The following is a 13820-nucleotide window of genomic DNA, read 5'->3' as shown; positions in this document are numbered from 1 at the left end:
TTGTTGTGGGAGGGATGGGGGGATGGTGGGAGAGTGGAGGGATTGTGGGGGATTGGAGGGATTGTGGGGGAGTGGAGGGATTGTGGGGGAGAGATAGATTGTGGGGGAGTGGAGGAATTGTGGGGGAGTGGAGTGATTGTGGGGGTGTGGAGGGATTGTGGGGGAGTGGAGGAATTGTGGGTGAGTGGAGGGATTGTGGGGGAGTGGACGGATTGTGGAAGGAGTGAGAGATTGTGGGGGAGTGGAGGGATAGTGGGGGAGTGGAGGGATTGTGGGGGGAGAGAGAGATTGTGGGGGAGTGGAGTGATTGTGGGTGAGTGGAGGTATTGTGGGGGGAGTGGAGGGCTTGTGCGGGAGAGATAGATTGTGGGGGAGTGGAGGGATTGTGGGGGAGTGGAGGGATTGTGGGCGGTGGAAGGATTATGGGGGAGAGAGAGACTTTGGGGGAGTAGCGGCATTGTGCGGGCGAGAGAGTTTGTCGGGGAGTGGAGGGAATGAGCGGGAATGAAGGGATTGTGGGGGAGTGGTGGGATTGTGGGGGAGTGGAGGGATTGTGGGAGAGTGGAGAGATTGTGGCAGAGATTGCAGGGGGTGATTGTGCAGGATGCGGGGGTGGTTTGGTGAATGTGGGGAATTGGAGTTGGACAGATCATGGGAGGTTTCAGGTAGCATGTTGGGTCTGGAGGAAACACTACTTTTTTTATTCATTCACGGGATGTGGGCTTCGCTGGCAAGGCCACATTTATTGCCCTACCCTAATTGCCCTTGAGAAGGTGGTGGTGAGCCACCTTCTTGAACTGCTGCAGTCCACATGGTGAAGGTACTCCCACAGTGCTGATAAGGGGACTTCCAGGATTTTGACCCAGCGACGATGAAACATCGTCGATAATTTTTCAAGTCGGTTTGGTGTGTGACTTGGAGAGGAACTTCGAAGTGATGGCGTTCTCGTGCACCTGCTGCCCTTGTTTTTCAAGATCGTTAAGGTTGCGGGTTTGGGAGGTGCTGTCAAAGGAATCTTCCAAGTTGCTGCAATGCAGACTTGGTGCGCCGGTGGTGGAGGGAGTGAATGTTTAAGGTGGTGGATGGTGTGCCAATCCTGGGGCTGCTTGGTACTGGATGGCTGCTTTATCCTGATGAACTCCTTGAGTGTTGTTAGAACTGCACTTATCCAGGCAAGTGGCAAGTATTCCATCACATCAGAACATAAGAAATAGGAGCAGGAGTAGGCCATTCGGTCCCTCGAGCCCACTCCACCATTCAATGAGATCATGGCTGATCTTCTACTTCAACTCCACTTTCCTGTACTATCCCCATATCCCTTGATTCCCTTAATATCCAGAAATCTATCAATCACTTTGTTCCATATATTGAAAGACTGAGCCTCCACAGTCCTGTGGGGTAGAGAATTCCAAAGACTCACCACCTTCTGAGTGAAGAAGTTTCTCAATCTCAATCCTAAATGGCTGACCCCTTATTCTGAGACTGTGGCTCCTGGTTCTAGACTCCCCAGCCAGGGGAAACATCCTCCCTGCATCTACTCTGTCAAGCCCTGTAAGAATTTTGTATGTTTCAATGAGATCACCTCTCATTCTTCTAAACTCTAGATCTCTCCTCATAGGACAATCCTCCCATCCCAGGAATCAGTCTGGTGAACCTTTTTTGCACTCCCTCTATGGCAAGTATAAGAACAATAGAAATAGGAGCAGGAGTAGGCCATATGGCCCCTCGAGCCTGCTCCGCCATTCAATACAATCATGGCTGATCCGATCATGGACTTAGGTCCACTTCCCTGTTTCAAGAAGATCACCTTTCATTCTTCTGAATTCCAGTGAGTAGAGGCCCAACCTACTCAACCTTTCCTCATAAGTCAACCCCCTCATCTCCGGAATCAACCTAGTGAACCTTCTCTGAACAGCCTCCACAGCAAATATATAAGAACATAAGTACATAAGAAATAGGAGCAGGAGTAGGCCATACGGCCCCTCGAGCCTGCTCCCCCATTTAACACGATCACGGCTGATCTGACTCAGATCCACTTCCCTGCCTGCTCCCCATAACCCCTTATCCCCTTATCGCTTAAGAAACTGTCTATTTCTGTCTTAAATTTATTCAATGACCCAGCTTCCACAACTCTCTGAGATAACAAATTCCACAGATTTACAACCCTCTGAGAGAAGAAATTTCTCCTCATCTCAGTTTTAAATAGGCAGCCCCTTATTTTAAGATTATGCCCTCTAGTTCTAGTCTCCCCTATCAGAGGAAACATCCTCTCTGCATCCATCTTGTCAAGCCCCCTCATAATCTTATGCATTTCGATAAGATCACCTCTCATTCTTCTGAATTCCATGTGAGTAGAGGCCCAATCTACTCAACCTTTCCTCATAAATCAACCCCCTCATCCCCGGAATCAACCTAGTGAACCTTCTCTGAACTGCCTCCAAAGCAAGTATATCCTTTCGTAAATATGGAAACCAAAACTGCACGCAGTATTCCAGGTGTGGCCTCACCAATACCTTGTATAACTGTAGCAAGACTTCCCTCCATCCCCTTTGCAATAAAGGCCAAGATTCCATTGGCCTTCCTGATCACTTGCTGTACCTGCATACTATCCTTTTGTGTTTCATGCACAAGTACCCTCAGATCCCACTCTACTGCAGCACTTTGCAATCTTTCTCCATTTAAATAATAACTTGCTCTTTGATTTTTTTTCTGCCGAAGTGCATGACCTCACACTTTCCAACACTATACTCCATCTGCCAAATTTTTGCTCACTCACTTAGCCTGTCTATGTCCTTTTGCAGATTTTTTGTGTCCTCCTCATACATTGCTTTTCCTCCTATCTTTGTATCATGAGCAAACTTGGCTACGTTACACTCAGTCCTTTCTTCTAAGTCGTTAATATAGATTGTAAATAACTGGGGTCCCAGCACTGATCCCTGCGGCACCTCACTAGTTACTGATTGCCAACCAGAGAATAAACAATTTATCCCGACTCTCTGTTTTCTGTTATCCATGCTAATATATTACCCGCAATCCTGTGAACTTTTATCTTGTGCAGTAACCTTTTATGTGGCACCTTGTTAAATGCCTTCTGGAAGTCCAAATACACCACATCCACTGGTTCCCCTTTATCTACCCTGTTTGTTACATCCTGAAAGAATTCCAGCAAATTTGTCAAACATGGTTTCCCCTTCATAAATCCATGCTGACTCTGCCTGACCGAATTTTGCTTTTCCAAATGTCCTGCTACTGCATCTTTAATAATGGAGTCCAACATTTTTCCAACCAGAGATGTTAGACTAACTGGTCTCTAGTTTCCTGCTTTTTGTCTGCCTCCTTTTTAAAATAGGGGCGTTACATTGGCGGTTTTCCAATCTGCTGGGACCTCCCCAGAATCCAGGGAATCTTAGTAAATTACAACAAATGCATCCACAATCCCTGCCGCTACTCCTCTTAAGACCCTAGGATGCAAGCCATCAAGTCCAGGGGATTTATCTGCCTTTAGTCCCATTATGTTACTGAGTACCATCTCCTTAGTGATTGTGATTATGTTAAGTTCCTCCCCACCTACAGCTCCTTGACTATCCACTGTTGGAATATCCTGACATGTGCCTTGTAGATGGTGGAAAAGGCTTTGGGAAATCAGGAGGTGAGTCACTCTCCACGGAATACCCAGCATCTGACCTTGTAGCCACAGTAATTTTGTGGTTGGTCCAGTTAAGTTTCTGGTCAATGGTAACCCCCCCCAGGATGTTGATGGTGGGCGGATTTGATGATGGTAATGCCATTGAATGTCACGGTGAGGTGGTTAGAATTTCTCTTGTTCTCTTATGTGGTGCAAATGTTAGTTGGCACTTATCAGTCCAAGCCTGAATGTTGTCCAGGTCTGCATGTGGGCACAGACTGCTTCATTATCTGAGGAGTTGCGAATGGAACTGAACAATGTGCAATCATCAGCAAACATACCAGCTTTTGGACTTATGATTGAGGGAAGGTCATTGATGAAGCAGCTGAAGATGGATGGGCCTAGGACACTGCCCTGAGGAACTCCTGTAGCAATGTCCAGGCTGAGATGATTGGCCTTCAACAACCATAACCATCTTCCTTTGTGTTAGGTATGACTCAAGCCAGTGGAGAGTTTTCCCCCGATTCCCATTGACTTCAATTTTACTAGGGCTCCTTGTTGCTACATTCGGTCAAATGCTGCCTTGATGTCAATGACAGTCACTCTCACCTCAGCTCTGGAATTCATGTTTGAACCAATGCTGTACTGAGGTCTGGAACCGAGTGGTCGTGGCAGAACTGAGAATGAGCATCAGTGAGCAGGTTACTGGTGAGTAAGTGACACTTGATAGCACTGTCAACGATACCTTGCATCACTTTGCTGATGTTTGAGAGTAGACTGATGGGACAATAATTGGCTGGATTAGATTTATCTTGCTTTTTGTGGACAGGACGTACCTGGGTAATTTTCCACTTTGTAGGTTAGATTCCAATGTTGTAGCTGTACTGGAACAGCTTAAATAAAGGCGTGGCTAGTTTTGGCACACAGGCAACGCTGTAAAGGCACTTATCTTATTGATAAAGCCCTTCGCGCCTCCCTTTATCTGCCGGGTTTCACGAGACCAAGGAAATCCAGCTGACAGTAGTTAAAAATTAAAATCTTGTTAAATAGGAGGCACTTAGCCTCCTTAAAAGGTATTACCGACCGACCTGCCTCCCAAGACAAATTTGCTGGTGTTCTTTGAGGATGCAATGAACAGGGTGGATAAAGGGGAATCAGTAGATGTGGTGTATTTGGATTTCCAGAAAGAATTCAATAAGGTGCCACACAAAAAGGTTATTGCACAAGATAAGGGCTCACAGGGTTGGTGTTAATATATTAGCGTGGATAGAGGATTAGCTAACTAACAGAAAACAGAGAGTTGGGATAAATGGATCATTTTCCAGTTGGCAAACTGTAACTAGTGGGGTGCCACAGGGATCAGTGCTGGGGCCTCAACTATTTACAATTTATATTAATGACTTGGATGAAGGGACCAATTTACTGATGATACAAAGATAGGTGGGAAAACAAGTTGTGAGGAGACCGTAAAGAATCTACAAAGGGATATAGATAGGCTCAGCGAGTTGACAAAAATTTGGCAACGGATTATAATTTGGGAAAATGTGAGGTAATCCACTTTGGTAGGAAAAATAAAAAAGCAAATTACTATTTAAATAGGAAGAGATTACAAACTGCTGCAGTACAGAGGGATCTGAGGGTTCTTGTACATAAAACACAAATGTTAGTGTGCAGGTACAGCAGTAATCAGGAAGGCAAATGGAATGTTGGCCTTTATTGTAAAGGGAATGGAGTATAAAAGCAGGGAAGTCCTGCTCCAACTGTACAGGGCATTGATAAGACCACACCTGAAGTAATGCATACAGTTTTGGTCTCCTTATTTAAGGAAGGATATACTTGCATTGGAAGCAGTTCAGAGAAGGTTCACGAGGTTGATTCCTGAGATGAAGGGCTTGTTATATGAAGAGAGGTTGAGCAGGTTGGGCCTATACTCATTGGAGTTTAGAAGAATGAGAGGTGATCTTACTGAAACATATAAGATTCTGAGGGGACTGGACAGGGTAGATGTAGAGAGGATGTTTCCCCTCATGGGGGAATCTAGAACTAGGGGGCATTGTTTCAGAATAAGGGGTCACCCATTTAAGACAAAAATGAGGAGGAATTTCTTCTCTCAGAGGGTCGTGAATCTTTGGAATTTTCTACCTCAGGGAGTAGTGGAGGCTGGGTCTTTGAATATATTTGAGGTGGAGATAGACAGATTTTTGAATGATAAGGGAGTCAAGGGTTATGGGGAGTTGAGGCCAGGATCAGATCAGCCATGATCTTATTGAATGGTGGAGCAGGCTCGAGGGGCAAAATGGCCTACTCCTGGTCCTATTTCTTATGTTCTTATGTTCTTATGTCTCTCTTAAAACCAAAAGTGGGCAGTTTTGAAGCGGGTTGGTTTCGGATTTGAAGTTTTTTAAAACATTTTAACTTCCCACCCTACCCAAACTCATGTGTTTTGGGGGTTTAAATTATCCTCGTTAATTCCGGCTTTCTCTCCACAGATACTGCGTGACCTGCTGAATATTTCCAGCATTTTCGGGTTTTATTTCAAATTTCCAGCATCCACAATATTTTGCTTTTTATTAAAAGTAAAGTTCATTTGAAAATTTTAAGAAAAGAAACTGAAATTAGAAGACTGCTCTAAAAATTAGGATACATTATTGTATGTGTAGTACCCATCACGGCGATGGAGCTCAGTGCTGGGGAATGTAACTTTTTCTATTTCGGGCATCCAGTATTGCTTTAAGCCCTCCCAGGCCAGCATAGTAGGTTAGATGCGAAATAAAGCTTCATGCACTTTACCCTAACAATGTGCCTCAGTCCCAACTACAAAAGAGCACCCCTACTGTAGAGTGTAGCACTTTTCCAATTCCCCTATCAGCAACCGGTGGACTCACTGAGATTTAGTTTACTGCTAATTACTGCCAAAATAGTGGAGTATTGTATTGTGGACCTATATGGAACTGGATCGAGACTGTTCCAAAGGCAAGAGTTATACAACCAGGGCAATGTGTTTCAAGTTCATTACACATTTCAAAAAACATTTAAAAGTTTTACATTTAAATGATTTTTGTTCCATTAATGAATGCAGATGATTAGTTGATTACAGTACATGAAATTGACCTAAAGCTGATGAGTAGACTATTAGTAAATCGATCATGTAGCTCCACGTAATGTTAATAATTTTGTTATCTTACAGTATTAGTATTTACATTTATATCATGTTTAGTTGTTTTTTACACAGTATACTAATTTGTAATGAGCTGGAGAGACAGAAATGGATGGGGTAATTCTGCACATGCACCAGAAAGTAAAATGTTTTCCTCTAATATCTGAAGAGATTTTCGTGTTTAGCTGGATCTATTTAAGAACTCAGTAATGAAAACTACGCTGGTAAAATAATGATATCACGCACATTGATAAGAGTTTAATGTTAATGTTCATTTTAAAATTGGCGCAAAATAGGGTCAAGAAGCGGCTAATAATTCTGGACCAAGTTAAAGGTCGAACTCACTGTGGAACAAGGCTCAGTAACAGTTCAATAAAACATGTTTTATTTAATTTTACCCAGGGATGGAAAGATGATCTACTCTGCCCAAGACAGCTGGCCCAGAATTATGCGTAATCCTACTTATGAAAGTGCCCAGTATTTAGAACGAATGACTACGAACTTTCCAAAGACCAACAGCGTGAAATAGGTTAAAAACACGGCCCTGCTTCGAAATTGTCACAGGGGGTGGGGGACAAAAAGCAGGTTTGTGACAGGTTTATGTTAAAAGTCGGACCATTTTTCTTTGCACAATGCATTCAAGCCCCACGCACCAAATTCTTATAGAAAGTGGAAAGCGATTTGTGTTTAATAAAATCCTCAGCAACTGTTCAAGTTCGGAACTATGTGGGTCGGATATTAAGCAATAATCCGGCCAAAAACCTGAGAACATAATTGCTGCTTTGCTCCCGGTATCCCGTCGGCATCACAGCCAACAAACAACAGTTTTATGCAACATAACCCGGGCTTTACAGTGGCCGAAGTAAGGACGAATTGCGAGTCGACGTTTGCCCTCTGATCCGTTATCTCGCTCACGGTTGCTTCGCGAGATGGTAACGATTTCTACTTTTATGGCCAATGTGTGAATGTTGGAGTTGAGGAAGTGGTGCGGTGTGTTTCAGCAGCCAGCCAGGGAGAGAGGATGATCGCGGAGAGGAGCTGAGAGTGCGGAAAGTGGCTGGAGCGCCGCGGATTTTGACAGCCATGTGATCTTGCGACAGGAAGATCGATTGGAGAAGAGGGAAGCACGGAGGGGGAAGGAAGCTCAGACATCGTGGGTTGGGAGCGAGCAGCAAACCTCGTCGTGCAAGAGAAAAAAAAAGCCCCAAGGCAGCCTGCGCACGCCTGGCTGAGCCCGTTCCTCCCGCTGCTCGCCTGTCGGAGCCCCAGGAGTCTGGTACCCGGAGACAACTCACCTCACTGCATTCTCCTGCAACTTGGCCAGAGCGGCCGCCTCCCACACCGCGCCAGGGGCACGGGAGCTGCTGCCGGATCGCAAGGCGACTGTGCTGAGGAGCGAGCAGCCACTTCAATGCAGCGCTCTCTCAGAGCCGGGAGGTCGTGATGGAGAAAGATGCTTTTATACTTTTGCAGCTTTTGGCTTTCGCTGTCTGGGGTAAGGTGGCTAATGGTTTTGTTTTGTTCCGCACGCTAACTAACCTGATATTTCCGACTGAGAGCCGGGCACCGCCGCACTTCACCCAAAACTGCTCAACTCCAGAAAGCGCACAGGAATCGCCTGCACCTTTATTGGGATACCTGCCCCGCACCTTTATTGGGATACCTGCCCCGCACCTTTATTGGGATACCTGCCCCGCACCTTTATTGGGATACTTGCCCTGCACCTTTATTGGGATACCTGCCCCGCACCTTTATTGGGATACTTGCCCTGCACCTTTATTGGGATACCTGCCCCGCACCTTTATTGGGATACCTGCCCCGCATCTTTATTGGGATATCTGCCCCGCACCTTTATTGGGATACCTGCGCTGCACCTTTATTGGGATACTTGCCCTGCACCTTTATTGGGATACCTGCCCCGCACCTTTATTGGGATACTTGCCCTGCACCTTTATTGGGATACCTGCCCCGCACCTTTATTGGGATACTTGCCCCGCACCTTTATTGGGATACCTGCCCCGCACCTTTATTGGGATACTTGCCCTGCACCTTTATTGGGATACCTGCCCCGCATAATCCTGTACCCCGCTGCACAAACACCATTCCGATAACAGGATTCTGTGCAATATTACCCCTGTCCTGTCTCTTTAAACACACACACATATATAATATGAAAGCTGTGAATTTTCATCTTTTCCAATGTTTCTTTCGAACGGTTTTATTAATATCCCTCCACAGCTATCTTTTAAAAACAATTGTTTTCCTTCACTCATTATTTCTCCTACCACCGGTTTTTTTCAGTTCCTCTAAGTTTATTTTCTTTTGCGACTTTTCCGGCTTCGTTTTGTGCACCTTTGATTCTTAAATTTTAAATAGCCATTTTCTCTTTCCTGACATTGGCTCGGGATTGTGGCGGTGACCGCGGTGGACGCGAGCGGATCGGCCCGGGAAAGAACCGGGCCATGGCCAGTGACATGCTGTCTTTCCAAAAACAGCCCACCGACATTATTCATGTTCAAAGTGGGATCGAGTATCGAATCATTTTATATTCTGATTAAAAAAAACTACGTAGTTCAGTACAGTAATATTTTTGTGTCATCTTCTAATGCTTTATTTTTGTATGTTTTGTAGGTAATAGTTTGTTGACACCTGGCCTTTCAGGTAAGACGAAGCACAGCGGTTTAACACTGACCTCAGTCCACTTCTGGTCCGCTTTCTCCTTTTTAGCCTTGTTCCTGCTCTGTTCATCTTGTTTGATTCAGTCCTAGTGCCTGGTTATTGTTTGCAACTTGCTGTTAAACAGTACATACAGCAATACTATTTATCTATATAACACTGATAACCTGAAAGCTATTACACATATTAACTTACAGTACTAATGCAAAATGTTGGCATGACAGACTCGTGCAGCAGTGCAGCCCAGGTCTGCTTCCAATATCAAAAATCTTCATAACCAGTACGAGGTTAACAACTAATAGTTGGAAAGTAACAATATATACTCTGTAATCCACAGGTTCCAGCACCTTCACAGTGGAGGTATATGTTGGTCTGTGTGTAAAGTTAAATACACAGAGCACGGTTTAAGATGACAGTTTGGTATCTAATTTTACTTGTTCAAAATTCATTAACATGTCCATGGTGTACTCTGACAGGAATTTATTGGAAAGTAACCTAAAATGAGTATTATTGGCGTCATTCTACTGTGCATTATTTATAAGTGTGGGATATTGCAGGAAAAGTAATTTGTAATAATTATACATTTGAAAAATGTAAAGTAAGGTCTTGATGTCAAACAAAAAGAACAGTAATTTCTCTTGGGGAAAAAAAACTTGCCTGTTTAAAACATTATATATATTTGCATCAAATTAATGTTCTTCTTCAAATTTCCAGCCAAGGACAATATAAACCTGCATAATCAGTCACAGCCAGAGAGGAAGACCAGCAGGGTCTGTAACGAGACTGTTATGCTAGAAGTAGTGCACGGGTGTGGATATCAGTTTGAAAGCCAACTTAATGGAATGAATTCCAGTGACTGGTGCAACTTCACACTCATTGCTGGGTAGGTTTTTTTAATATATTTCTGATTCGCTATAGTCAAGCTTATGCATAAATTAACGCTAAAGAAAAATTGTTGTAAGCTCATTGTTTCTTGATATTTCTGTAAATTTGTAGTCATCTGAAGCCTGTTACTTAATCTACAGTTTTTACGATATAATTAAATGTTCATCACTATTCTGGGTGAACTAAATTCTAGCAGAGAATTTAATATCTAGGAGCTTTGCCTGTGTAGTGAGGATAGATTTCAGAAACATGGATTGTACCTGTTTATAGAAGGACTGAGTCTCTTCAGGAGGTTGTTCATTGATTTTGTCCTGTCATGATCTTTCAATTATTATTTCTAGACTTGTTAAAAACTAGCTGTAAATCTGAAGCTATTACTCGATTAATACAATGTGTCTTCTATAAAGGATGCAATCATGAGCTTTCCCAGTATGTTGCAACACTTGTAAATGGATCTGATCCTCATTAACAGCAGGAATGCTATATTCCATTGCTGATAACTTTTGCAACTTGACTCTACAAACTACATTTTAATTTGCAGTTAATGATAATCCTGTTACATGTACATCCTGTATTCACAGCATTCATCCACTTTGTGTACCAATAGCCTCTACTCACCCTGCATTCATTCCTATCCCATTGAGAGGATACCCCTTATCTCCTCTTCTCATCACTCTGGCCATAAAACTCTTGATGACACGCATGAGAGCAAATTCAGACATCCACAGAATATCTGCTGGACAGAATGAACACAAAATATTGTGATATGCTATTGACATTCTAGTCTATGTAATGAACCCCTGCATCTGTCAAAACATCAGAGACTTTGAGAAACTGTCAATGCTTAAGCGCAACCACTCAGAATGGAAGGCATGTCCCTAATACGTGCCTGTGCCCATGCCCATACAGAAATCATGGTCTTGGGAATTTTAGTTTTTTACAATCAGATGTACTTTAAGACTTCATAGAATCATAGAATGGTTACAGCATGGAAGAAGGCCATTCAGCCCTTCGAGCCCATGCCGACTCTCAGCTAGTCCCACTTCTTTCCCTATCCCTGTAGCCCTGCAATTATCTTTCCTTCATATACTTATCCAACTCCCTTTTGAAAGATAAAATTGAGTCTGCCTCCAACACCCTTTCCGGCAGTGCATTCCAGATCTTAACCACTCGCTGCTTAAAAAAGTTTTTTCTTACATCGCCTTTGGTTATTTTGCCAATCACCTAAATCTGTGTCCTCTGGTTCTCGGCCATTCTGCCAATGGGAACAGTTTTTCTCTATCTACTCCGTCCAGACCCCTCATGATTTTGAACACCTCCATCAAATCTCCTCTCAATCTTCTCTGCTCCAAGGAGAACAACCCCAGCTTCTCCAGTCTATCAACATAACTGGAGTCCCTCATTCCTGGAATTATTCTCGTAAATCTTTTCTGCACCTTCTCTAAGGCCTTCACATCCCTCCTAAAGTGTGGTGCCCAGAATTGGACACAGTGCCCCAGTTGGGGCCAAACCAGTGTTTTATACAAGTTCATCATAATGTCCACACTTTTGTACTCTATACCTCTATTTATGAAGCCCGGGATCCCATAAGCCTTTTTAACTGCTTTCTCAACCTGCCCTGCCACCTTCAACGATTTATGCACACGTATCCCCAGGTCTCTCTGTTCATGCAGCCCCTTTAAGATTGTACCATTAATTTATATGTCCTCTCCTCATTCTTTCTATCAAAATGCATCACTTCACTATTTTCTGCAATTAAATTTTATCTGCCACGTGTCCGCCCATTTCACCAGCCTGTCTATATCTTCCTGAAGTCTATCACTCTTCTGACTATACTTCCAAGTTTTGTGTCATCTGTAAATGTTTAAATTGTGCCCAGTATACCCATGTCCAAGTCATTAATATATATTAAGAAAAGCAGTCCATAGAACCGACTCCTCCAGTCTGAAAAACAACCATCAGGTGGGGATCATGAAGTATGAGGGAGGATGTATCTGGAATCAAGAATGTTAAGAGGCCTAGCAGTATGCATTGCCATGTTTGTGAAGGAGTGAGGGGGTTTGTGTTTTTTTTCTGAATTGCTGAACTTTTTATATGTTTACTTTGTTTATAATTGTTAGTTTTAGAGTATGTGCGACAGGTGAGGAACTGTCATAAACCACAGAAAATATTTAGGTAGAAATATGATTTGTTCAGTCAGAAATTTGATCAAATAGAAATTACACTACAGAGGTGGTTCTACAGTCTGATTGATTCTTTATTAAATGGTCTTATTGGTTTTTGGTTCTGGAATATAATCGGTTAAATAGAATGGTTTTACATAGAATTTGTTTGAACTGTATATTGAGCCCCACTGGTCTATGCTGGTTTTACTAGACCACACCATGTGACAGTGTTCCACATTCTCACCACTTTCTGCATGAAGAAATTCCTCCCAAATTCTTTATCTGATCACTTAGTGGTTCATGGAATGGTCTTTGGAATCCGATTGGTTGACATTCTTGGAAATAATTGATTGAAAACAATTCAATAACATCACAATGGGTCATCATCATCATCATAGGCAGTCCCTCGGAGTCGAGGAAGACTTGCTTCCACTCTTAAAATGAGTCCGTAGGTGGCTGAACAGTCCAATACGAGAACCACAGTCTCTGTCACAGCTGGGACAGATAGTCATTGAGGGAAAGGGTGGGTGGGACAAGCGCTGCCTGCGCTTGATTTCTGCATACTCTCAGCGATGAGACTCGAGGTGTTCAGCGCCCTCCCGGATGGACTTCCTCCTCTTAGGGCGGTCGTTGGCCAGGGACTCCCAGGTGTCAGTGGGGGTGTTGCACTTTTTCAGGCTTTGAGGGTGTCCCTGTAATGTTTCCTCTGCTCACCTTTGGCTCATTTGCTGTGAAGGAGTTCTGAGTAGAGCGCTTGCTTTGGGAGTCTCATGTCTGGCATGATGTGGCCTGCCAGCGGAGCTGATCAAGTGTGATCAGTGCTTCAATGCTGGGGATGTTGGTCTGGTTGAGGACGCTAATGTTGGTGCGTCTGTACTCCCAGGGAATTTGTAGGATCTTACGGAGGCATCGTTGGTGGTATTTCTCCAGCGACTTGAGGTGTCTACTGTACATGGTCCATGTCTCTGAGCCATACAGGAGGGCGGGTATTAATACAGCGCTGTCGACCATGAGCTTGATAGCAGTTTCGAGGGCCTGGTCTTCAAACGCTCTTTTCCTCAGGCGGCCGACGACTGGCACTGGCGCACTGGAGGCGGTGTTGAATCTCGTCATCAATGTCTGTTCTTGTTGATAAGAGGCTCCCGAAGTATGGGAAATGATCCATGGGCCGCGCCGTGGATCTTGATGACTGGGGTGCAGTGCTGTGCAGCGAGGACAGGCTGGTGGAGGACCTTTGTCTTACGGATGTTTAGTGTAAGGCCCGTGCTTTCGTATGCATCAGTGGGTAATAGAGGACCAACTCATCAGTCTG

The 13820-nt window shown here is 44.0% G+C and overlaps 1 protein-coding gene across 1 annotated transcript in view; it reads left to right on the top strand.

The window, feature by feature from the left end:
- The first annotated feature begins 8179 nt into the window (after positions 1–8179).
- LOC139263944 (receptor activity-modifying protein 3-like) overlaps positions 8180–13820 on the top strand; it is a 50376-nt gene continuing 44735 nt past the window's right edge. Inside the window, exons 1-3 of the mRNA XM_070880030.1 lie at positions 8180–8277; positions 9414–9443; positions 10173–10341. Of these exons, the coding sequence (XP_070736131.1) occupies positions 8226–8277; positions 9414–9443; positions 10173–10341 (251 nt within the window). The 5' untranslated portion in view covers positions 8180–8225. The remainder of the gene's footprint in view (positions 8278–9413; positions 9444–10172; positions 10342–13820) is intronic.

This window comes from Pristiophorus japonicus, chromosome 5 (genome assembly GCF_044704955.1).
Source record: "Pristiophorus japonicus isolate sPriJap1 chromosome 5, sPriJap1.hap1, whole genome shotgun sequence".
Taxonomy (NCBI): domain Eukaryota; kingdom Metazoa; phylum Chordata; class Chondrichthyes; family Pristiophoridae; genus Pristiophorus; species Pristiophorus japonicus.
This window is presented reverse-complemented; position numbering and strand designations above follow the sequence as displayed.